Below are 22,880 nucleotides of genomic sequence, written 5' to 3'. Positions count from 1 at the left end.
TAGAGGGTTGGACCAAAAGAAATCTGATGAGGATCAACAAGGATGGAAGAATTCTATGCACTGCTACAGAGTAGAGACCGAGTGGCTAGGCAGCAGTTCTGCAGAAAAGGACCTAGGGGTTACAGTGGACGAGAAGCTGGATATGTCAACAGTGTGCCCTTGTTGCCAAGAAGGCCAACAGCATTTTGGGCTGTATAAGTAAGGGCACTGCCAGCAGATTGAGGGACGTGATCATTCCCCTTTATTCGGCATTGGTGAGGCCTCATCTGGAGTACTGTGTCCAGTTTTGGGCCCCACACTACAAGAAGGATGTGGAAAAATTCGAAAGAGTCCAGTGGAGGGCAACAAAAATGATTAGGGGGCTGGAGCACATGATTTATGAGGAGAAGTTGAGGGAACTGGGATTATTTATTCTGCAGAAGAGAAGAATGAGGGGGGATTTGATAGCTGCTTTCAACTACCTGAAAGGGGTTCCAAAGAGGATGAATCTTTTAGTTTGGAAAAGAGAAGACTGAGAGGGGACATGATAGCAGTTTTCAGGCATTGAAAAGGATGTCATAAGGAAGAGGGAGTAAACTTGTTCACCTTAGCCTCTAAGGATAGTAGGAGAAGCAATGGGTTTAAACTGCAGCAAGGGAGGTTTACGCTGGACATTAGGAAAAAGTTCCTAACTGTCAGGGTGCTTAAACACTGGAATAAATTGCCTAGGGAGATTGTGGAATCTCCATCTCTGGAGATATTTAAGAGTAGGTTAGATAAATGTCTATCAGGGATGGTCTAGACAGTATTTGGTCCTGCCATGAGGGCAGGGGACTGGACTCGATGACCTCTCAAGGTCTCTTCCAGTCCTAGAATCCATGAATCTATATGAGTCCAGGATGTTCTCAGTAGTAGCAGATGACAGAACAAGGAGTAATGGTCTCAAGTTGCAGTGGGGGAGGTTTAGGTTGGATATTAGGAAAAACTTTTTTCACTAGGATGGTGGTAAAACACTGTAATGAGTTACTTTGGGAGGTGGTGGAATCTCCTTCCTTAGAGGTTTTTAAGGTCAGGCTTGATGAAGCCCTGGCTGGGATGATTTAATTGGGGATTGGTCCTGCTTTGAGCAGAGGATTGGCCTAGATGACCTCCTGAGGTCCCTTCAAACCCAGATAGTCTATGATTCTATGACACGCTGTTAGACAACAGGAAGGTGGTTGGCCATTCCTCTACTGCTTTTTTGAACTTTACAAGTGGAAATGGGGCTCCCCAGTGTGAAATGTATGGGTGTAAAAAGGAACATGTCACAAATGAGTTAAATTGTTGAGCACCAAGTAATTTTATACTATAAAAATTATAATCTAGAGAAAAAAATTCAGGTAGACCAAATTATTAATAAGCTTTTTATGATAAAAGTTTAAGGATGTGCCTCCTCATTTGTCACACAAAGGTTCTTTCCATGGTTTAGGAGACACCATGCCTTACAGCCACATTCCCAAGCATCTGGCTCAAAATGTGTTGCTGGAGTCATAATGTAATAAGCATAACTTTTAATTTTGTATTAATGCATTTTTGTTCACATTCCAGAAAATGCATTATTGCAAAATTAAAAAGGCATTGAACTACACAAAATATTTTTTAAAAAACCTATGAATTTGAAAACTTATATTTAAAGCTTTACATATAAGTATCTGATCCCATGGAGACTTTTGGGGCCAGATTCTTTGATTCAACATGATCACCTTGTACACTCCCAGCAGAGAATTCACCCTATGTAGTGGGAATCTCCTCAGAGTATGCCAGATCAGGATGGTGACCTGTCAGGGGTGTGGGGGAGAGTGAGAAAAAGCATAGCGGAGCTGAGGTCTTCCATGCCCAGTCCTATACTGGCATAAAGAGACTTTATGCAAGGCTGGACAGCCCTGAATCAGGAAGCCATAACTGGCACCTTCTAGCTGCCACTCTCAGCTCACATCATTAAGCTTCAAATAATAGATTCTACTACATCTACCTTTCTATTAGCAGGTTAAAAATGAAGTGAATGATGGTTCCTGCTCCAAACTGCTTTCCATAGGCAGAAAGTTCCACCTGCGTCAGCAATAGGTGATAAAGGCTGTGATCCTGCAGGTGGATCTGGGTGGGCAAATCTTAATATTTGCATAGGTTCAGTTGCAGGATCAGGGACTTAGTTGTCTGGATACAAACCTGATCATGTGATACTGATATCAGGCTTAGAACCAGCTCTCTCTCCCAACTGTTTTCCTTTTACTAACTTCAAAGACTTATTTTCTCTCTCTCTCATTTATGTGAGTGTCCTGTGGGATTAGTTCTGGTCTTCAATGGCAAAAAAGCTTGCCATGAATATAAACTAACCTATGCTGAGAAGGTTGGACATTGTCTGTGCAATTATATAACTTTCACTTCTAATAGAGCACTCTAATAATTTTTGACAGCTCCTGAGTAATAGTCATGCTGTGAACATAGTAATCTGAGGAGAGATTGCCCAGCACTTAGCCCTCCCCTCAAGTAGGCTGGAATGTGGATGCTGATTATGCTTGTTGTTACAAGACAAGGTAGAAAGAGTTGAGTTCAACCATTCCTGCACAGGAGTCCATAGAAACAATCTAGTGAGGCTGTGATCTGTCTTGCAGTCCAGGCAAGTAGGAAAAGCCAGCATGACTTCCCTCCTTCATGATAAACTTTATGAGATCCAGAGTCAAGCTCCTTCTCCCAGCAAAGACTTCCATCACTTTACCATCACCAAAACAGAGGTAAAAAGTGTTAATTGACGTTCAGTTAGCATTGTAAAAAAATCACCAGCTCATAATTGTGTTTCTAAAAATGTTACGCTCTGTATTCAAAGCATATAGAGCATCACACAATGTTTTCAACCTTTTTTTGCTTCACATTAATGTCTGAAGATGTCTTCTGTGGAAGAAGTTTAGTCCTATAATTTGTATTGACTGATCTTTAATGCTTTGCTAAACAAGATGCTTAAAACAAAGTGAATTTGAATTTCTTTTTCAAACTTGCAGTAAATTATCTGACATTCACTGTGCTGTTGGAAATGACACTTTTACTCCTTGCTTTGTTTGTTTTGATAGTTCAATAGCAACCTAATATTACATCATCATAGCAATACATGCAAAAAATTGTCTGAATATGACAGTAAGCTTGCAGAGTTAAAATCACTTATTTAAGAAATGTAAAAGCTAGGTTCCAGCAGCAGTACAAACTTGGCTGTTTTTCACATGTTGTATGCCTTGTAGTATATGGATAAAATTTTCAAAAGCATCTATTACTTAGGAGTCTGAGTCCTGTTCTCAAAAGTGACTTATGCAGCACAGCTGAACTCTTAATACACAATTTTACCCTATATTTAGAAAATGTCTAATCCAATAGTTCTCATTCTTTTTCATTCTGAGACACCAGGCATATGCACCGAGTATCTAATGTGCTGGGAGGTGCTTGCCCTGACTCTGCCCCAGGTCCTACCTCCACTCCATCCCTTCCCCCAAGGCCCCACCCCCACGCTGCCTCTTCCCGTCTCAGCTCTGCCCTCCTTCTTCCTTCCCCCAAGTGCACCAGGCCCTCGCTCCTCCCCCTGGCACCTCCTGCACGCCACAGAACAGCTGATCTTGGCTGGTGGGAGGCTCTGAGGGGATAGGGAGGCACTGATAGGGGGTTGCCAGTGAGTGCTAAGCATCCACCATTTTTCTTCCATTGGTGCTTCAGCCCTGGAGCACCCACAGAGTTGGCGCCTATGATCCCAGGTAACAATAGGAATAAAAAGCACCTTTAATTCTACTCAAATGTCTCTCAAATAGGTCAGTTGGAAATTCTAACAAAACTGATATTTTGACCAGTTTTTTTCCCAAAAAAATGTTTAATTTTTTTTTTCTGATCAACTGAGATCAGATTTCTTGATGAACTAACATTTATCTGTCACATCTTCCAGAGAATTGTTTTAGAGGGATTTTTTCAGTAGTCAGGGCTAAATTTTCAAAGAATCAAGCTTAAACTCACTGTAAGAGTACAATGAAGGGCTTTTGGATTTCTCTGTATAGTTGATGAAGTAAGATTTAGTATTGACAGAGAATTTTTCCTTCCTTATATCTGGAAATAAGATTCTCTGGCCTCTACAGAAGAATACTATGAGATAGCACGATGGACTGCATGTGTGTTTTGTTTCATATAGTATTGTCCTAGGTTCCTTTCCTTTTGTTTTCATGTATGGTATAAGAGTTGTGCTTAACAAATCTTGTCATAATTGAGAAAAATAATGTTAATAAAGAGACAAACAAGTGCAAGACTGTATGTGATGTTGACTCAAGTTTTTCAGGCTGCTGAATTTAAAATCAACAACAAAGAAACAAAATCCTGTAGATAATTTCAGAGAGGCTGTGTGGTTTTGTTTCACACTGATTTACAAATGAGCGTGTTTAATTGCATACATCTACAGTTTTGTGACCCCCAAAAGCAGTATTGGAAGAGTGATATACTGTACAATTGTTCTGGTGAGCATCGATAAAAAGCTTCTTTGTGATTCTAGTCCTAAATGTGTATCTTTTCTTGAACATTACAAATGGGTTATATAGTATAAGATCAAAGACCCTGGCATAGCTGTTTTTCCTTTGAATTTATTTTTGGCTAAATTAAATTGAATTTAGTCCCTGTATCCACACTCATTTTTCTTGGTGCTGGTTGTTGTAGGTGATCTGGAGGTCATGGAGGATTTCCTTTCGGCCTAATCAAGAAAAGCTTTTCCCAAAGGAAGTGAGGAAACCCCACAATGATTTTTTGCTGAATGAACAGTTACACAGCAAGTATTGAGTTAGCAAACAAAGAACAAACAGTATGACTAATGTTGTCTCTCTCCTCTGTGATAAATAGATGTCCTAATACCACTGCTGGTTTTAGGTTACATGTTGTGGTACATGCACACTCCATCGCCATTTTGGGATGGGTCATGGGAGTGAGGGCACCGCGGTTACAGTCTACCAGACTGTCCTCATGCTTAAGAGAGTATGGGTCACAGGTTAGAGTCAATATGGCAGCTCTTGAGTTTGGGGCTGCATAGCCTAATGGCCAGAAATAATATGGCTGCCCTTGAGCATAAGGCAATATGGTCTAACTGCCAGAGTCAATATGGCTGCCCTTGGGATCAGGGCTGCAGGGCCTAATGGCTGAAGTCAGGGGCCACCATCCAGGGGGGTGACAGCTGGGGTAGAGGGACCTGGGCCCTCCCTGCTCCACTGACTCCCAGCCCAGGGCCCTGTCAATGGCAAGTGTGGTCACCATCCAGTCAGCAGGGCTCCTACCACAACACTCTGACCTTCCTTGGGTGGGAGACACCAGTCACACCACCTCCCTGGGCAACTTCCTACTGTGTCTCCTGAAGCCAGGATCTGTTCTCTGTCAGGGTCTCTGAGCTCCTCAGTGCAGGTAGTTTCCCGGGATTCTGACTCCGGTTGGCCAGCCATAGGCAACAGGTCTCCAGTCTGGTCCTCGAGATGACTGGTTCCTGCAATCAAGTGTTGAAGTGGTTCCTGGGCTGGAGCCTCCACCAAGCATCCTCCCTCTTTGGTGGTCAGCCTACAATGAGCTGGGCTGCTCCCTTTTATACTGAGGCAGCAATCGGAGCATACCCAGCAGGGTCTGAAGGGATGGGACTTCCGCAGCCCATAATGTGGGGTTAACCCTTTCTTGTCTAGTGAGAGGTATGCACACCTGTCACATATACCCTTCTTTTTACCTGGTCAAAAAACTTTATCCTCAAATCCACAACTCATTCCTGAAATCATTTTATACTATTTCATGGATTCCAATCTATGTAATATCTATCATGTGTCTGTCTCTTCTCCCTCTACCCGCCCAACAATGTCAGTTATCTAGAAAATCCTTGGACATAATTTGCAGACCAGGATTTATTCTTCGTGCCCACGTAGAAGCAATACAATTATCTGTATTAACAAATTAAAATTTTCTCATAGTGAGACGCTTGACAGTAACAAAGCTAAATGTAGTGGTGTGCAATATAGTCACAGCATAGGACTATTTTAATTAATTTCAATCCCTTTTTGGATCAGTCAGTTATTTTAGAATTATCTGTTTGTTTTTGTTACATGGTGATGGTTATAAAGAACAGGGCAATAAACATGTAACCCCTATGGTACTGTAGCTATGGAGAAATCCATTAATTATTGTACATGTCTTAAACACACATTGAAAATCTTTATGCATTTGTGACAAATGTGATACATTTCAAAGTGTTTTCTTCGGAGGTAGTTAGTGTTTATATAAGGAACTGACACGCTTTCAGTATGCAATGGTCTATGGCATTTCTATTGCAGCATGGTGTTCTAAGACAAGGAAATGGCCTGTGTTCATTCTGCTGAAGAAAACTCTACATCTTTCATTTGACATGCCTGGGCAATTCACCCTTATTATTCCACTTTTAATTATTATGGAAGCTTGCCCTAGTGCTAAATTATCTTTCCTGGATTGGTAGTTAATATTCTTTTAGTGGATTATCTTTAATTGAAATTTTCCTGGGGGTAGAACACTCAGTTCTGAAATATAATATTACTGTCAATAAAGGGAATTTAACATCTCTTATTAGCAACTGTGATTTTGTTACACCTTGCCCAAGTTTAGCTACAATGCAGTGATCAGTCCTTGCTGATACCTCCCCATTTTGTACCACATGAGTTCTCTCTAGTCCTTGTTAGTGGCAGCAGATAATTCCCTCTTCATCAGCAGTGGGTTGACTTCCATTTGATTTTAACCAGTGAGAGTTGATTTGTCTTCAGTATCATTAGCTTTACATATGTATTTTAAAAGTTCTTTACACATGTGTGATATTTTGGGGATCACCCAGACCAGGCAGGGGTTCTTTCATCATCTGACCTGTAACTTTGGGTGCCTTAATGCTATGCTGCAATGGCTGAGAGTTCTGACACCAGTAGCCAGCCTACATGAATAAAGGTCTCAGCCCTGGCTTCTAGCAGCCTAGTTACTCCTTGCATGGTAACCTCAACAACCTGCTTCAGTTCAGAGTTCCCCAAATCCATCTCCCCAAGTTCTTAGCTACCAGACACTTGGGCTTTTCCCTTCTGGCTTGTTGCTCCCAAAGCTGTGAAACCTGCCCTCAGTCATCAGTTCTCTTTGGGACACATTGGAAGCCCAGTTATCAGTTCTCTTTGGGACTCAGTTTGCTCATCAGAGACCTGGTTGGGGTAAAAATAAGCAAAATGTTTGATTAATAGAATAATCATAGTTCAAGTGATTGCCCATGTCCATTTCACTGTAGGTGCATGCGTGTGCTTCAGCGCACAGTTCTCAAGAGAGGTTTTCCCTTAGTGGTACGTGTTGGGGGCGGCATGAGCACCTTCTGCTGCCTTGCGCACTGAACACAGGCATAAAGGCTGGAGCCACCCACCCTGACCCCCTTCAGTTCCTTCCTACTGCTTGTGATGGTTTTCAAAGCTTCCATCCTTGCTTCTGCAAAATCTTTTTGTCTAGTGTATAAATAGTGCTGGTATAGGATATATATAGTTAGTTCAGTTTAGTGTCATTTAAAAAAAATGTTTTTGTGGCTTGGCTCCAGTGCCCAATCTGTGTACCTGCCCTGATACTGGACATATGCTGCGCTCTTTGGGTTTCAATCCCTGCCACTCTTGTGGTAAGGCAATACCTAACAGTGACCCTAACCCCACCTGACCTACGTGCTTGCGGGAGGCTAACAAAAGTGACAGATGTAGCATCTGTAAAGGTTTTAAGCCCTGCTCCAAGAAAGACAGGGCAGCCAGACTTAAATTAATCAGCACTCCATCCTCCATCAGAACCATCTACCAAGCACCTCTGTGTTAGTTAGTAGTTCACCTTTGGCATTACTGGTACTGAGAGGCAAATTGGTGTTGCTGGCATCATAAAATAGACTGGTACTAGGGTCATCAAGAGAGGCAAAGAGGTTGAGTTCAACTAAGGACTTGGGAGTGAGCTCAAAGAGGAGGCACTCTCTGGAGCATATCAACAAGCAAGGAAGTTTTTTGATTCCAAAGACTAGTATGGGCCTGTTGAGACCAACTTCTGAAGTACCATCATCAGGATCGCCTCACACGCCGGTACAGCAGAGCACTTTCCTGATACCATCTAATCCTGAGGCAGCTGAGGCTGCAAGAGAGTTATTGAACTTCTCAGTAGTGCCATCACTGGCAGTTCAGGAGTCTTGCCCAGCACCAGTGCCCAAGGAACCAAGATGGGTGGCTTCACTTCCACACTATGCAGGTCCAGCAGATTTGGCTGTTACTGTAGCAATGAAGACAGTACTGTCTAAGGAAAAGCTGCAGATCAGCTCCCCTGCTCCCCTTTCTTCAGAGTCTGAACCTACCTCACCGGTACTGATGGCTATAGAACCATAATGCTCACAAGAAGAGGATTCTTCTTTGTCAGATTTTGAAGTGGGCTCCCACGTGTCCCACCCTAGCCATTCTCACCATCAGGAGCATATTTCCTGTCCACCTTGGTTTCAGCACAATATCACCATGGGACATAGCAAAGGGATCCTTGGGCCACACATAGTTGGGGATTGAGATCACACCACTGGCCCTTTGGGAACCTGTGGAGGTTTCCCCCTCAATCTAGAGTGTCCTCACATCCCCTTCAGCTGGCTCTGCCTACTGGCTGTCAGGAGCATTGACACTGCAAACACCTTGTGTCAATACCAGGACCAGCACCGAGCAGGTTCAGAGCCCTTCTTACAGGCAAGCCTGAGAAGAATGGGAACTAGACCAGCCCCCAGAGCCAATGCCACCCTCTTCCTCATTCCCTGATGAGGCAATTGCGGCAGACCTTATTTCTCTAACTCCTGATGATTTCAGGACACACCAGGAGTTGAAGACAATGACTTTGGCTCTGGACATCCACCCAGAGGAGGTCCAGGAAAAGTCCCATGGGCTTGTGGACATCTTGACATCGGCGGCCCCGGCTAGTATAGTTCTGCCTATTAATGAGACTATTTTAGAGCCCAACTAGGTTCTTTGGCAGACCCCAGTTCCCTTGCTGCCTACTGCAAAAAAAAGTGGAGAGGAGGTACTATATCCCTTCTCAGGGGTTTGAACATCTATATCACTATCCCCGTCGGGGCTCCCTGGTCGTTTCCACAGCCAATAAAAGAGAGAGACAGGGACACCAGTAATCAACCCTGAAGAACAAAGAGGCCAAGAAGTTGGACTTGCAAGGAAGCTTTATTCCACAGGTGGGTTACAGCTTGGTACTACAAGGGAGAATGTTTTGCTGTGGTGATACAATTTTTCATGTGGGATACAATTTTAAAATTCAAGGACAAGCTCCCAGATGATGCAAAACAGGATTTCCATATTGATCGAGGAGGGCAAGTTAGTTGGCAGAGCAGCTCTGCGGGCTGGTCTGGATGCAGCAGATTCTGCAACTCATGGCATAGCCTCTGCCATCACTTGTCATGGTTGCAGTCTTCTGGCCTCCCTCCAGAGGTTCAGCAAACAGTCCAGGACCTCCCATTAGAAAAGTAACTGCTCTTCTCTGTAAAAACTGACAAGACACTGCATCATCTCCAGGACTCTAGAGCAACCCTAGAGTCCTTGGGCATTTACATCCCAGCAGTAAAGCAGAAGGCCTTCTGTCCTCACCAGTCCCAGGGATTTCAGGGGGTTGCCCCTCAAGCCCAGCAGTTGCCAAGGAAGAATAGCAGAGGTTACTACAAACACCCACGAATGTCCTCTGCCCCTGCAGCTTCTGGTTCATCAAGGCATCATCCTCCAATACCTCATTTTGATGAGCTGGTCAGGAACAGACTGCCAGTTCTTAGAATGCCATCTTTTTCTTCCCTGATTTTTGCAAACAATCTGTCCCACTTCCGTAGTGCTTGGGCCCACAACACAGCAGATCAGTAGGTTCTAAGCATGGTGGAAGTGGGATATACACTCCCATTTATTTCTAACCTCCCATCCTAGGTCCCTGTCCCTCTTCAGTGGCCTCTCTCATGCTGCTGCCTGAAATACAGTCACTTCCCCTTGCAGGAGCTATAGAGATCCCTCCATTGTTCAGGGGGAAGGGATTTTACTCCCAATATTTCTTGATCCCAAAAGTAAAAGGGGGGACTCAGGCCTATTTTAGATCTAAGGGAGTTAAACAAGTTTGTAGAGCAGAAGTTCAGGTGGGTTGGAGAGAAGATCCACAGATCTCAAAACAGGCCAGAACATTGAGCAGCAGTGCAGCTCCCTATGGCCACTTCTCCAGTCCATGGGCTAGTGGTGGCTGCAGCCCTCCTTTCCCATTTGCATGTGGTGTTGAGGCTACTGGATCAATATAAATAGCAATCCTGTGGCCCGCTTCCCAGGCCAGTCCCCATAATAACTTGCAATCCCAGCCTGTGTGCGACTGGTGCAGAGACTTCTGTGTACAGACAGCCTTTTTTATTCTCCGCTTCATTACAGCTGTCCTATCCACCACATAGCCATGAGTTGAAGAAGGTGAGCATGAGTTGTCTCCTCCCCTCTCTGCCCCATCTAGACTCTCAGCAAATCCTGTTGCTTCTTCTCCTATAACATCTCTAAAAACTGCCCCTTTTTGTCCCCTACTGTTAATTGTAATCTTTTCCCTGCTAGATCACAGTCTCTTTCCTCCTAACACAAGGGTGTGCACATGCTCCTAGTGCTGGATCCTTCATCTAATTACAGTGTCAAACTTGGGACCTTGCATGGCTTAAAATTACTCATTTCCAGAGAGCTGTTTATCTGCAATTTATTTAGTATCTATTCTTTTCTTCCTTTTACACAGAGCAAGTGCAGAATATCTTTGGCTACAAGATGCTGGAATACACGCTGAATTTGTGTCAGGGATGTTACGATTTCCTAACTCGAATGCCTGATAACCTGATTATGCACATCCTGTCCTTTCTTAACGCAGATGATATCAGAAAGCTGTCAAAAACTTGCAAGAAGTTTCAGCAGGTAATTGTATAAGTACTCACATTACTACTGATGTTGCAATGAATTTGAAGCAATAGGGGTCTTAAGGTTTTGAAGGCTGGAGCTTTACATTATCATTTTTGACACAGGGGCACTGTGATCAGTGGATCCATCACCACTGATTTCTACGGTAACTAGAGATGGAACTAAGTAGGAGAATGCAGATCTGGATTTTGAATAGTTTAGGGGTATCAGGATCTTCCCTCTCTAGTGGGAATTAGAATCTTGTTATGGACACAAATAATCTAACACCATATTCCACTTGGCCAGTTGAACCTTTATGATGTCACAGCCATGCTTCCGAACACAAGAACTGATGACTTGAATCCTTATAATCAAAAAGAAAATTCCTACAATTATGATTTAAAAACATATGGACTTGGGGGTGGTGGAGGGAGGGAAAAGATGAAAACTGCTAGCTCTTTCTGTTTCTTTTCTACCCTCATCTAATATGTGTTTTGTATCTGAAGCCCTCTGAGGAAGCTTGATAACAGCAAATGTAAGGTTTCTTCCCCTCACTTTTTCACAGAACCCATCCTTCATTTCCCTTTCCCTCTGCACTTTCACCTCTCCCTCTCTCTCCCTTGGTGCATCCTGGCAATTGTAGTACCTGAACTCAAAGCTACTAGAACCACCTGGGAACAAACTTAGAAACACAACTGGGGTAGCTATCAGCGCCAGGTTAGATACAACAATGGGCTGTTTCACTTTTAAAATGTAGCCGCATTCTCTCCCTGCACCTTTCCTGCCAACCTTTTCCCATCTTTGTTTTTTCACCTTTCATAAGCTCTTTAGCAACTGAATGGGGAGCCTTAAACCAGTTCACCACTCAGGTTATTAACTTAAACTTTACCATGAAAGCTGCCTAGCCAAGCTGGAGAGCAGCAATTGGGTTGACAGAAGTTATGGTTTCTTTTGAAGTTCTTCTATGGGAAGCATGGGACAGGATCTCTATGTGCAGTAGAAACCTATTTCATGCTGCAGAAATCTTTGAAAGTCAGTTACCCAGAGACAGTTCCAGCACATTGCCAGAACTGAATGCTTGCCAGCTGGTCAAAAGGTCAAGATGTTTCAGTTTTTTTCCTATAGTATCTCATTGGACCTGCATTTTGGACTTCTAACACCACTTGGCCTGGGATTTGCTAGCTATATACACTGTACCTTTGTGTAGACGTTAGCAGAACATCCTACTTTCTCAAACAAATCAAGGGCTGTTGACAGAGCACACGTAGGCCAAATAATATCCCTTTCTGTAAGCCGGTTGTGTCGGGGCTCGTCCCCCTCAGGCACGGCGGGGAGCCAGGGCGCCTCCTTACGCACTGCAGTCCGGGTCGGCTTAGCCCCTCGGCAGGTGTTGAGCGGGGTATAAGGTCTGTAAACAGGGTAGAGCCCCGGCCCTCTAGCCAGGGTCGGGGCTCTCAAAGTCAATAAGTCCCGGCCCTTGGACAGGGCGGGCAGCAATAGTTCAGGCTCAGGCCTCCAGTGGGGCTGAGCAAACACAGTATCAGCCCAGGCCCTTGGACAGGCCGGGCAGTAATAGTTCAGGCTCAGGCCCCTAGCAGGGGCTGAGCAAACACAGTATCAGCCCAGGCCCTTGGCTCGGGCGGGGCACCAAACACAAGTCTAATTAGCTCTGGCCCTTTGGGTAAGGGCAGAGCAGTGGCAAAGTCAACGGGGCCCAGCCCTTGGTTCGAGCGGGGCACCAAACACAAGTCTAATTAGCTCTGGCCCTTTGGGTCAGAGCAGAGCAGTAGCAAAGTCAACGGGGCCCAGCCCTTGGTTCGGGCGGGGCACCAAACACAAGTCTAATTCGCTCTGGCCCTTTGGGTCAGGGCAGAGCAGTGGCAATAGGTGGGAAGAGGGGGAGTCTGCCACCCGATTACGGGTGGCAGGGGGAACGCAGGCCCTCCCACTCCACTGCATTCCAGCCCGGGGCCCTAGCAGCGGTCAAGACCCGCTGCGGTCAGTGGGGGTCCTGGCCGCAACACACTGACATGGGTTCGGGCTCTTCCGGAGCCAAACCAGGTTCGGCTATCCCCTGGGCTACTTCCAATCTCCCCCTCTCTGGGTACCTGGTTCTTGCCGGCGTCGTCTGGTTTGTCCCAGACCATAGGTTCCTCCGGGTACCGGTCGTGGGGAAGCTCAGGCCACTCCTCGGGGTATCGGGCACACGGCAGGTCAGGCCGACGTTCCTCCGGGTACCGGGTCTGAGGCAAGTCCAGCCAGCGCTCCTCCGGGTAGTGGGCGCGGGGCAGGTCCGGGCAGCGCTCCTCCGGGTAGTGGGCGCGGGGCAGGTCCGGGCAGCGCTCCTCCGGGTAGTGGGCGCGGGGCAGGTCCGGGCAGCGCTCCTCCGGGTAGTGGGCGCGGGGCAGGTCAGGCCCGGCGGGAGCCCGGGCACCAGCGTCTGTCCTCTCCGGCAGCCTGCTTCCAACTGAGCGCTGGGGCCGGGCTTTTATACTTCCTGTCCCACCCCTTGACTTCCGGGGGGCGGGGACAGGCCGTGCTGACTCCGCCCACTGAGGCGCCTGCTCCGGCTCGTCCCCCTCAGGCGCGGCGGGGAGCCAGGGCACCTCTTTACACCCCCCTCCCCCAAGGCTGGCTCCCGGGCGACGGGGCCAGGTTCGTCCATGCCCCCCAGGCGGGAAAGGAAGTCCGCGTTGGCGTGGTCCTTTCCTGCCCTGTGGCGGACGGTGAAGGCGTAGGGCTGCATGGCGAGGTACCACCGTTGCAGCCGCGCGTTGTGGTCCTTCATACGGCATAGCCATTGGACGGCGGAGTGGTCAGTGACCAAAGTGAACGGGGCCCCAAGGAGGTAGTAACGCAGAGCATCGCAGGCCCACTTCGCCGCGAGGGCCTCCTTTTCGACGACTGCGTAGTTTTGTTCTCTGGGGAACAGCTTCCGGCTGATGTACAGCACCGGATGCTCCTCCCTATCCACCTCCTGTGAGAGGACAGCCCCGAGCCCGACTTCCGACGCATCGGTTTGTAGGACGAATGGTCGCTGGAAGTCCGGGCTAAACAAGACTGGCTTGCTGCAGAGGCTTGCCTTCAGTGATTGGAAAGCCTCGTCACACTCTGGGGTCCAGCGTACGTGTCGCGGGCTGTCCTTGGTAAGGAGCCCGGTCAAGGGGGCGGCTACTGCTGCAAACTGGGGGATGAACCTCCGATAATATCCCACCAGCCCCAAGAACTGGCGGACTTGGCGCTTTGTGGTTGGCGGCAGACAGGCGGCAATGGCCTGAACCTTGTCCACAAGAGGTTTCACCTGTCCATTGCCAACGGTATACCCCAAGTAGATGGTCTCATGCCAGCCGATGCGACACTTCTTAGGGTTGGCCGTCAACCCGGACTCCCGCAAGGACCTCAGGACGGCGGCGACCTTGTCCAGGTGGGTCTCCCACTGCCGACTGTAGATGACCACGTCATCTAGATAGGCTGCGGCGTAGTCGTGGTGCGGTTGGAGGAGGCGGTCCATCAAGCGCTGGAATGTGGCAGGTGCCCCATGAAGGCCGAAGGGCATCCGCGTAAAATGATACAGGCCGGTCGGCGTGGCGAACGCGGTCTTCTCCCGGGAGGCCGGATCCAGGGGAATCTGCCAATACCCCTTGCTTAAGTCCAGGGTCGTAATATAGCGGGCCTCTCCCAACTGGGCCAGCAGCTCATCTATTCGGGGCATGGGGTAGACGTCATATTTGGAGATGGCGTTAACGCGCCTAAAGTCGATACAGAAATGCTGGGAGCCGTCGGGTTTAGGCACCAGGACGATGGGACTACGCCACTCACTTTGTGACGGCTCAATTACTCCCAGGTCTAGCATTGCCCGTACCTCGTCTTCGACGATTCGCCTTCGGTGATACGGCAGGGGTCTGGTCGTGGCCCGGATCACCACTCCCGGCTCCGTCTGAATCTGATGATAGGCCATGGAGGTGTACCCGGGCTGGGCCGTAAAAGTGCGAGGGAATGCTTGAAGGAGGCAGCGGGTTTGCTCCAGCTGCTCTTCTGTCAGCGTTTCCCCGAGCTGGGGTCCCTCGGGGTCCTCCGTAGTGTGTACCTGGGGCCCAAGTTCGGGTTCTGGTGGACAGGGATTGATCAGCAATCCTTCTCGCTCCCGCCAGGGTTTAAGGAGGTTAACATGATATCGTTGAAGCTCTTTCCGCCAGCCGGGCTGATGAATATCATAGGTGACAGGGCCCACCTTCCGCACCACCTCGTACAGGCCCTGCCATCAAGCCAGGATTTTGGACTCGCTGGAGGGGAGGAGGAGTAAGACCCGGTCTCCAGGTTGGAAGTCTCGGGTACGCGCATCCCGGTTGTATGCCTGGGCCTGCATCTCTTGGGCAGCTTTTAAGTTTGCCTGTGCCAGGGTCCCAGCCTGCTTGAGACGCTCTTGGAGCTGGATCACGTATTGCAGGAGACCCTGGGCGGGTGAGGGGGTTTGCTCCCAGGTTTCCCTCATCAGGTCCAACAGGCCCCGCGGTTGGCGGCCATATAATAGCTCGAACGGCGAGAACTTGGTGGAGGCCTGGGGGACCTCTCGCACCGCCAAGAGCAGGGGCGGGAGTAGTTGGTCCCACCGGTGGAGGTCTTCTGGGGGAAATTTTCGCAACATATCCTTTAGGGTGCGATTAAACCTCTCTACCAAGCCCTCTGTTTGGGGATGGTGCACCGAGGTTCGCAGTTGCTTGATCCCCAGGAGTCTGCACACCTGCTCCAACAGCCGCGAGTTGAAATTGGTCCCCTGATCTGTGAGGATCTCCTGGGGCAAGCCAACGTGGGCGAAGACCTTAACCAGCTCGCCTGCGATGGTGCGGGCGGTGATGTTCCGGAGCGGGATCACCTCGGGGAACCGGGTGGCGTAGTCCAGCATCACGAGTATGTACTGGTATCCCGCAATACTCTTAGGGAGGGGTCCCACCAGGTCCATGGCCTTCCGCTCGAAAGGGGTCTCGATTAACGGCATCAGCACCAGTGGTGCCTTGGGTGTCCTCGCTGGCGCGGTCAACTGACCTCCGGGCACGAGGTACAATAGTCCTTCACCTCGTGGTATATCCCCGGCCAATAGAAGCGCCCCAATATTCGAGCCAGGGTCTTTTCAGTACCCAGATGTCCGGCAGCCGAGACGTCATGGGCCAGTTTCATGACTGCCCGCCAATGACAGCGGGGTACGAGGAGTTGTGATCGGGGCTCCTTGGTGTGTGGGTCCCTCTCGACCTGATACAGGCGGTTCTGGCGCAGCTCGAAGTGTGGCCACCGGGCAGCTCGCCTGGGATCGAGGATAGCGCCATCCACGGCGGCGAGCTGTTCATATGCCTCGCCGAGGGTGGGGTCCGCTCTTTGGTCGCGGCAGAAGTCCGTGGGGGCCGAGGGATCCCTGGCCTCGCCCGGGGAAGCATCGTCCCCATCCTCGGTGGAGGGGTCCTTCGGGGGGTCCAGCTCATCCTTCTCCATTTCTGGGGGCCTCGGCTCCTCGTCCTTCCCTCCTGAGGCTTCTCCTTCCAAGGCTGGTACGGGACCCAGGCTGCCCCCGGCATGTCGGCGTAGGACGGCCAGAAACCCGGGCCAGTCCCAGCCCAGGATTACTGGATAGGCCAGACTCAGTGCTAGACCTACCACCATCCGTCGGGTCTCCCCGTCAATTGTCAGTTGCGCCCAGGCGCTGGGGTACGGCCGTACGTTGCCATGGATACATTGTAACCGAATTTCCCCCAGGCGTGCGTCCACTGGGGGACCTAAGTGGTTGCGGATTAAGGTCTGTCCGCAGCCAGAGTGGAGGAGGGCCACGGTCGGGTATCCCTCCACCATCACAGGTGCCGTAATCTTGGCGGGCTGTCGGCGCCGGGCCCGAGCCTCCCCGGAGCAGACTTGGCCAAAGGTACACTCCATTTGGGGGCAATCCCTCTGGAGATGTCCCGACTTGCCGCAGGAGAAACAAGGCCCTAGATCGGGTCATCCGACTTGGGGCCGGGTCCTCGAGGAGTCCCTGGCGGGGTTCCAGGGCACCTTCCAGGGAGCAGGCATTGGGGCTTGGGCCGGCCGTGCTGGTGGGGCTGCAGCCCGGGTGGGTGTCGCCTTCTTCCCGGGGTCGGGGCGTTCTGGCCCCGGTGGGGTTGGTCGGCCTGTCGGGCCCATCGGGGCTTCTGCCGCCAGGAAGTCCTCCATCAGAGTGACAGCGGCAGCCAGTGTTGACGGTTGATGACGGAGGACCCAGGCCCTTCCTCGCGATGGCAGGATGTGGGTGAACTGTTCGAGGATCACCTGCTCTGCTAGCTCTTCCGACGTTCGACGGTCGGGCTGCAACCACCGCCGGCAGGTCTCCCGCAGTTCCTGGGCCACTAGACGAGGCTGGGCCCCCGTGGGATACGTCAGGCCCCTGAAGCGCTGTCGAAACGTCTCCGGGCTCACATCGAGGGCGTCCAGGATGGCGGATTTCACCTGCCTATAGTCCTGGGCGGCCTCGGCAGACAGGCCTCGGTAGACTGCCTGAGCCACTCTTGTCAGGTACGGCGCCAGGATGGAGGCCCAGTGGTCAGGGTTCCACCCCGCGACGGTGGCCACCCGCTCAAAGGTGACCAGGAAGGCCTCCAGGTCATCACCCAGGCCCATCCTGGTCAGTCGAATCGGTGGGCGGGGCCCCGGGCCGCCATCGGTGCCCCCCGACTGGACCCCCTCTCAGGGCCCCCGCTCCGCTGCAAGGTGCTGGAGGCATTTCAGCTGGAACTCCTGCTGCTGCTGAACCAAGTCCTGGATCAGCTGGCGTTGTTGAGTCCCCAGATGCTCAACGAGCTGCTGCTGCTGCTGAAGCTGGGCAGCCTGCTGCTCCTCTTGCCGTCGTGACTGCGCCACCTGCTGCCGATCCTGGTTCCCGGTCAGAAGGGCGGCGAGGTGGGACAGGTCCGTCTCAGGGGAGGGGGCTCCCTCTCCCGCGGCCCCCCGTTCACCGGCGTTAAGGGTCCGCGCCCACATCCTGGCGCTGTGTAGCCCCCCAGTGGTGCTTCCGCATGTAAGCCGGTCGTGTCGGGGCTCGTCCCTCTCAGGCGCGGCGAGGAGCCAGGGCGCCTCCTTACGCACTGCAGTCCGGGTAGGCTTAGCCTCTCGGCAGGTGTTGAGCGGGGTACAAGGTCTGTAAACAAGGTAGAGCCCCGGCCCTCTAGCCGGGGTCGGGGCTCTCAAAGTAGATAAGCCCCAGCCCTTGGACAGGGCGGGCAGTAATAGTTCAGGCTCAGGCCTCTAGCAGGGGCTGAGCAAACACAGTATCTGCCCGGGCCCTTGGCTCGGGCGGGGCACCAAACAAGTCTAGTTCGCTCTGGCCCTCTGGGTCAGGGCAGAGCAATGGCAAAGTCAAAGGGGCCCAGCCATTGGTTCGGGCGGGGCACCAAACACAAGTCTAATTAGCTCTGGCCCTGTGGGTCAGGGCAGAGCAGTGGCAAAGTCAAAGGGGCCCAGCCCTTGGTTCGGGCGGGGCACCAAACACAAGTCTAATTAGCTCTGGCCCTTTGGGTCAGGGCAGAGCAGTGGCAGTAGGCAGAAAGAGGGGGAGTCTGCCACCCGGTTACGGGTGGCAGGGGGAACGCAGGCCCTCCCACTCCACTGCGTTCCAGCCCGGGGCCCTAGCAGCGGTCAAGACCCGCTGCGGTCAGTGGGGATCCTGGCCGCAACACACTGACATGGGTTCGGGCTCTTCCGGAGCCAAACCAGGTTCTGCTATCCCTGGGCTACTTCCAATCTCCCCCTCTCTGGGTACCTGGTTCTTGCCGGCGTCGTCTGGTGGGTCCCAGACCATAGGTTCCTCCGGGTACCGGTCGTGGGGAAGCTCAGGCCACTCCTCGGGGTATCGGGCACACGGCAGGTCAGGCCGATGTTCCTCCAGGTACCAGGTCTGAGGCAAGTCCAGCCAGCGCTCCTCTGGGTAGTGGGCGCGGGGCAGGTCAGGCCAGCGTTCCTCTGGGTAGTGGGCGCGGGGCAGGTCCGGCCCGGCAGGAGCCCGGGCACCAGCATCTGTCCTCTCCGGCAGCCTGCTTCCAACTGAGCACTGGGGACGGGCTTTTATACTTCCTGTCCCGCCCCTTGACTTCCGGGGGGCGGGGACAGGCCGTGCTGACTCCGCCCACTGAGGTGCCTCCTCTGGCTCGTCCCCCTCAGGCGCGGCGGGGAGCCAGGGCGCCTCCTTACACTTTCCTTTATCTAGGTCCTTATGTGACTCCTCCTCACCCTGACAAGCCACCATAGCTAAGCACCATGCCACAATATCTGCTAAAATAATTACATATATATATAGTCTAGGTCCTGGGTCTGTGAAATTCTATCTCCCCCACTAATCAGCCTCACTGTCATGAAAGGTAGTGGTCATGGGAGGGAGAGGTGATCTCTCAGGTAGCTAGGGCCAGCCCTAAGATCTTTAGTTGCACCCTATATTCAATGGGGAGCCAGTGCAGAGAGTAGAACACCAAAGTAGTGTGTTGACAGCAATCCATTTTGTTAAGCAGATGGCAGGCTGAGTGTTACTTCTTCTGAATTCCAGTCAGTTTACGTGTCTTTTCAGTCATTGGCTCTTTCATCTAAAATTATCAACTGCATTAACCAATGTATGAGAGAAGTTACAACACACAAACAACTTTTACTATTCTGAAGCAGCTCTGGCTTTGACACTGGGTACCAGAAGAATAAAATAAGCTATAGCTCTCAAATAGAACTTGCATAAAACCTTCTTCTAATACTACAACTGGCACTTCATCTTTGTGGTAGCATCCAGACATATTCAGGAATCAAATTACCAGCATTTTTTTGTTTTTGCAATGAATATTTTACAGTACCCTGAGCAAGCCCAATGAACACAGTGCCTTCATTTAGTCCCTATAATCATCATTTCTCACTTTACTGATTTTAATTACTGAGAGATCAAGTCGTTCAAACAGAACATGTTCAAAGGATAAGGTAGTGGGCCTGATTGTGCTCTCAGGTACGAGAGTTTTGCAAAAATGTTACTTCATTGACTTCAGGTTGAGTTACTCGAGATTACAGCGAGCGAGGAGAATCAGGCCTAGGTGACCCATGTTTTCAAGTGTCCACTAGTATTTTGTGGTTAACTTAAGATATAATCAGCCTGTTTATTAGAACTGGGTGCACGGAGGCCATCTGGCAGGCATGAGACCCTCCCCTACGTCAGTGAATGGCCCTCTGTGTTGGTGCATTTTTTGCAAGGCTCCAAGCTGAATGCCAGCACTGTGCACACTCACATAGGGACCCCTAGCAAAGGGGGGGTGTTGGGGTATTGTGGGTGGGAGGAGGCACGACCAGACATCCCTTTGGCCTACTGATTTTTCTGCTACAAGGCCCATCAGGACTATGGAAATGGGAGGTGCAAATATGGATAATCCTCAGGGCTGCCCTAGTCTGTGCCAGGGGCTAAGACAGCACCAACCAGCTCCCAAATACGGAAGGCATAAGCTATATCTCTTCAGTCCCCATGCTGGCACTGGACCAGGGGCATTTCCCCTTCCTTTGGGTACATTTTGTAGAATAAGATATTGTGGGGGGCAAGAGCTCCCTCAACCCCATCCAGATCCCACTGTCCATCATTTACACTGTCCCCCCCACCCAGTTCATAACACAAGAGGTTATCTGAGTCACACAAATAAGCAAGAGTAAGGTCCTTTCCCCTTTCCCTTAGGAGAGAGGGCAATCTGGGTGACACCAAGACAGGCAGAGGTAGCCTGTCTCTCAGGTGGTCTTTCTGGACTCAGCTCTGTGTGCTTGGTCTATCAGAATCTAATGCCTGTTAGTGGGGCTACCTTCAGCCCCTCCTCTTGGGATGTACTGCTTTACAGCTGGCCTGTGCAGCTTTGGGAGCAGCACAGTCTGTGACTGTCTCCTTCTCAGCTGACCTGTCTCTGATATCAGCAGTCTCTAAAGCTAAACAGCCTTCTTCCTGTTGACCCCTTCCTGTGGCAGGTTTTCCTTTTTAAGCTCCTCTCCTCCAGGCAGAAATAGTCTTGCAGGCGTGCCTCATTAGGGCTGAATAGGTCCAGAAGAGCTCGTTAATCTCGTCCCCCGTAGAGCAAGGGCATGTCCCTTCACAGATGTAAATAATTTCATTCAATAAAACTGGCATAAGTGGCAATTGCACCGTTTGGCATTCAGCAGATGTGCAAACCAGAAATATACACACCAAGGAGATGAAGGTATAGGGCGCTGTAGGAACAGGAACTAATGGGGGATGCAAGATAAAGCAACTTCCCACAAAAAGTTTAAACTTACATCCACCACATCACTCCCACAGGACATATTCAGCTCTAAGATAAGGAAGTTCATCTTCTACTGATATGATTCTTTTCTCACCCTGTTTTTACTAAGGAATTCCATTTACTTCAGTAGCGTTACTCTTGTTTCATCAGAATGGGAGACCAGAACCAGGCCAACTGGCTTCAATAGGCATTGCAATCACATATGGCAGGGTCTGGTATGCACAGAGTACCAAATCAGTGCAAATTCATTTGTTCTGTATACCCAGTGTCCCACACTGTCCCCTTAAGAGCTGCACACAGAACACATGTGGAAGGAGGGGCAGTTGCCTCCTCTGGACCCAGTGGAGGCCTCTCCCTGGGATCTGGAACATGCATAGAGAATGGAAGTGGGATAGGCTGCGGGGAAAACACACATCAGCCCCTTTACAGTCAGAGCAAAATTCCCTGGAAAAGATAATACAGGCTGTATTTTCTGCAGAGCCTTCTCCCACTGGTTGCCAAAAGCAGCCAGCCATTGGAGTGTGCTGCCAGGGTCTGGAGCTAGTGCAGCAGCACAGGGCCTCTGGATGAATGGCCTGACCTCCTCCTACTTATCCTCCAGGCTTAGAAGTGGGCTCAAATGCCTTTCCCATGGTGGGCCAAGCTCCTGTCTTCCCTCCCCCATGGGATGATGTAGCGGAGAAGAGGGGATCACTGCAAGGGGATCCTCATGGAGGTTTCCTTCCTGGGCCTCCCTCCTACAGGTTTATCTTTGGGAGGGGGTTGACCCAGGACACTGAACCAAATTACATTACTTTGTTGCTTATGTTCATCTTCTTATACTTATACCATCTTTTAAGACACCACTGAAATTAGTCCCTGGTCTTGTGAAATATTTTGCCAAACAAGGGTATTATTTAGCTTGACATTTTGGAAAAGGTAGAATAATTTGTATTGATATTAGCAGTCAAATCTCTTCTAAACTTGTGCCACTTTTAACCAAAGTTTTTTTTCCCCATTGGCTTCAATAAAATAATGTAAAGGAAAAACAAACAAAAACAACTAACCACCCCCTATCTCCCCCCCACCCCCTTCCCCCCCAAAAAACCCCAACAACTAGCTATGAGGGAGTCAGATTCTGAGGTCACTTACAATACTTTAAATCTGGAGTAACTTCCGTGACTTGAGATTTACACCAGTATGTTCTAAAATGAGATCAGACTATGGTCTAATGAAGTGTATATTGAGTAATAACCATTGCAAATATTTATTTTAGTTATGTAGCAGTGAAGAACTTCGGGAAAGAATTAGACTGCTACAAGATAAACACACTCATGATCTGAAGATTCTGAGGTTCCCAGTTTACAAGAAGCTAACATACTTCAACCAAAAGCCCAGTCATCAGAAGCAGATGCAAAGAAGACAGACCACATTGTTTTAAAACTGTTTGGCAATTATCAGACTAGACAGACAGACCACACATATTTTTTCATATTATGTTGCTATTGTTATTAAAAGTCTATTGTGGAGATTAAGAGAACTATAATAAGTAAATATGAATTGTCTCTAGAAGTTTAAGAGATCACAGAGCTTTCCTTTCATAAATTAAAACTGAAAGGAGTGGATTTAAAAATCTTTATTACAAATAATTCATCAGAAAAAGATTAGTGAT

General features: G+C 49.6%; 1 protein-coding gene across 1 annotated transcript; it reads left to right on the top strand.

Annotated features, from left to right (window-relative positions):
- Positions 1 to 2,654: 2,654 nt before the first annotated feature.
- On the top strand, positions 2,655 to 22,649 carry LOC115642548 (F-box only protein 36-like). The gene is made up of 4 exons (XM_030546200.1): positions 2,655 to 2,750; positions 4,693 to 4,801; positions 10,798 to 10,970; positions 22,485 to 22,649. The coding sequence occupies exons 1-4, from the start codon at positions 2,655 to 2,657 to the stop codon at positions 22,647 to 22,649; spliced, it is 543 nt and encodes a 180-aa protein (XP_030402060.1).
- Positions 22,650 to 22,880: the final 231 nt, after the last annotated feature.

This window comes from Gopherus evgoodei, chromosome 1, assembly GCF_007399415.2.
Source record: "Gopherus evgoodei ecotype Sinaloan lineage chromosome 1, rGopEvg1_v1.p, whole genome shotgun sequence".
NCBI classification, from domain to species: domain Eukaryota; kingdom Metazoa; phylum Chordata; order Testudines; family Testudinidae; genus Gopherus; species Gopherus evgoodei.
This window is presented reverse-complemented; position numbering and strand designations above follow the sequence as displayed.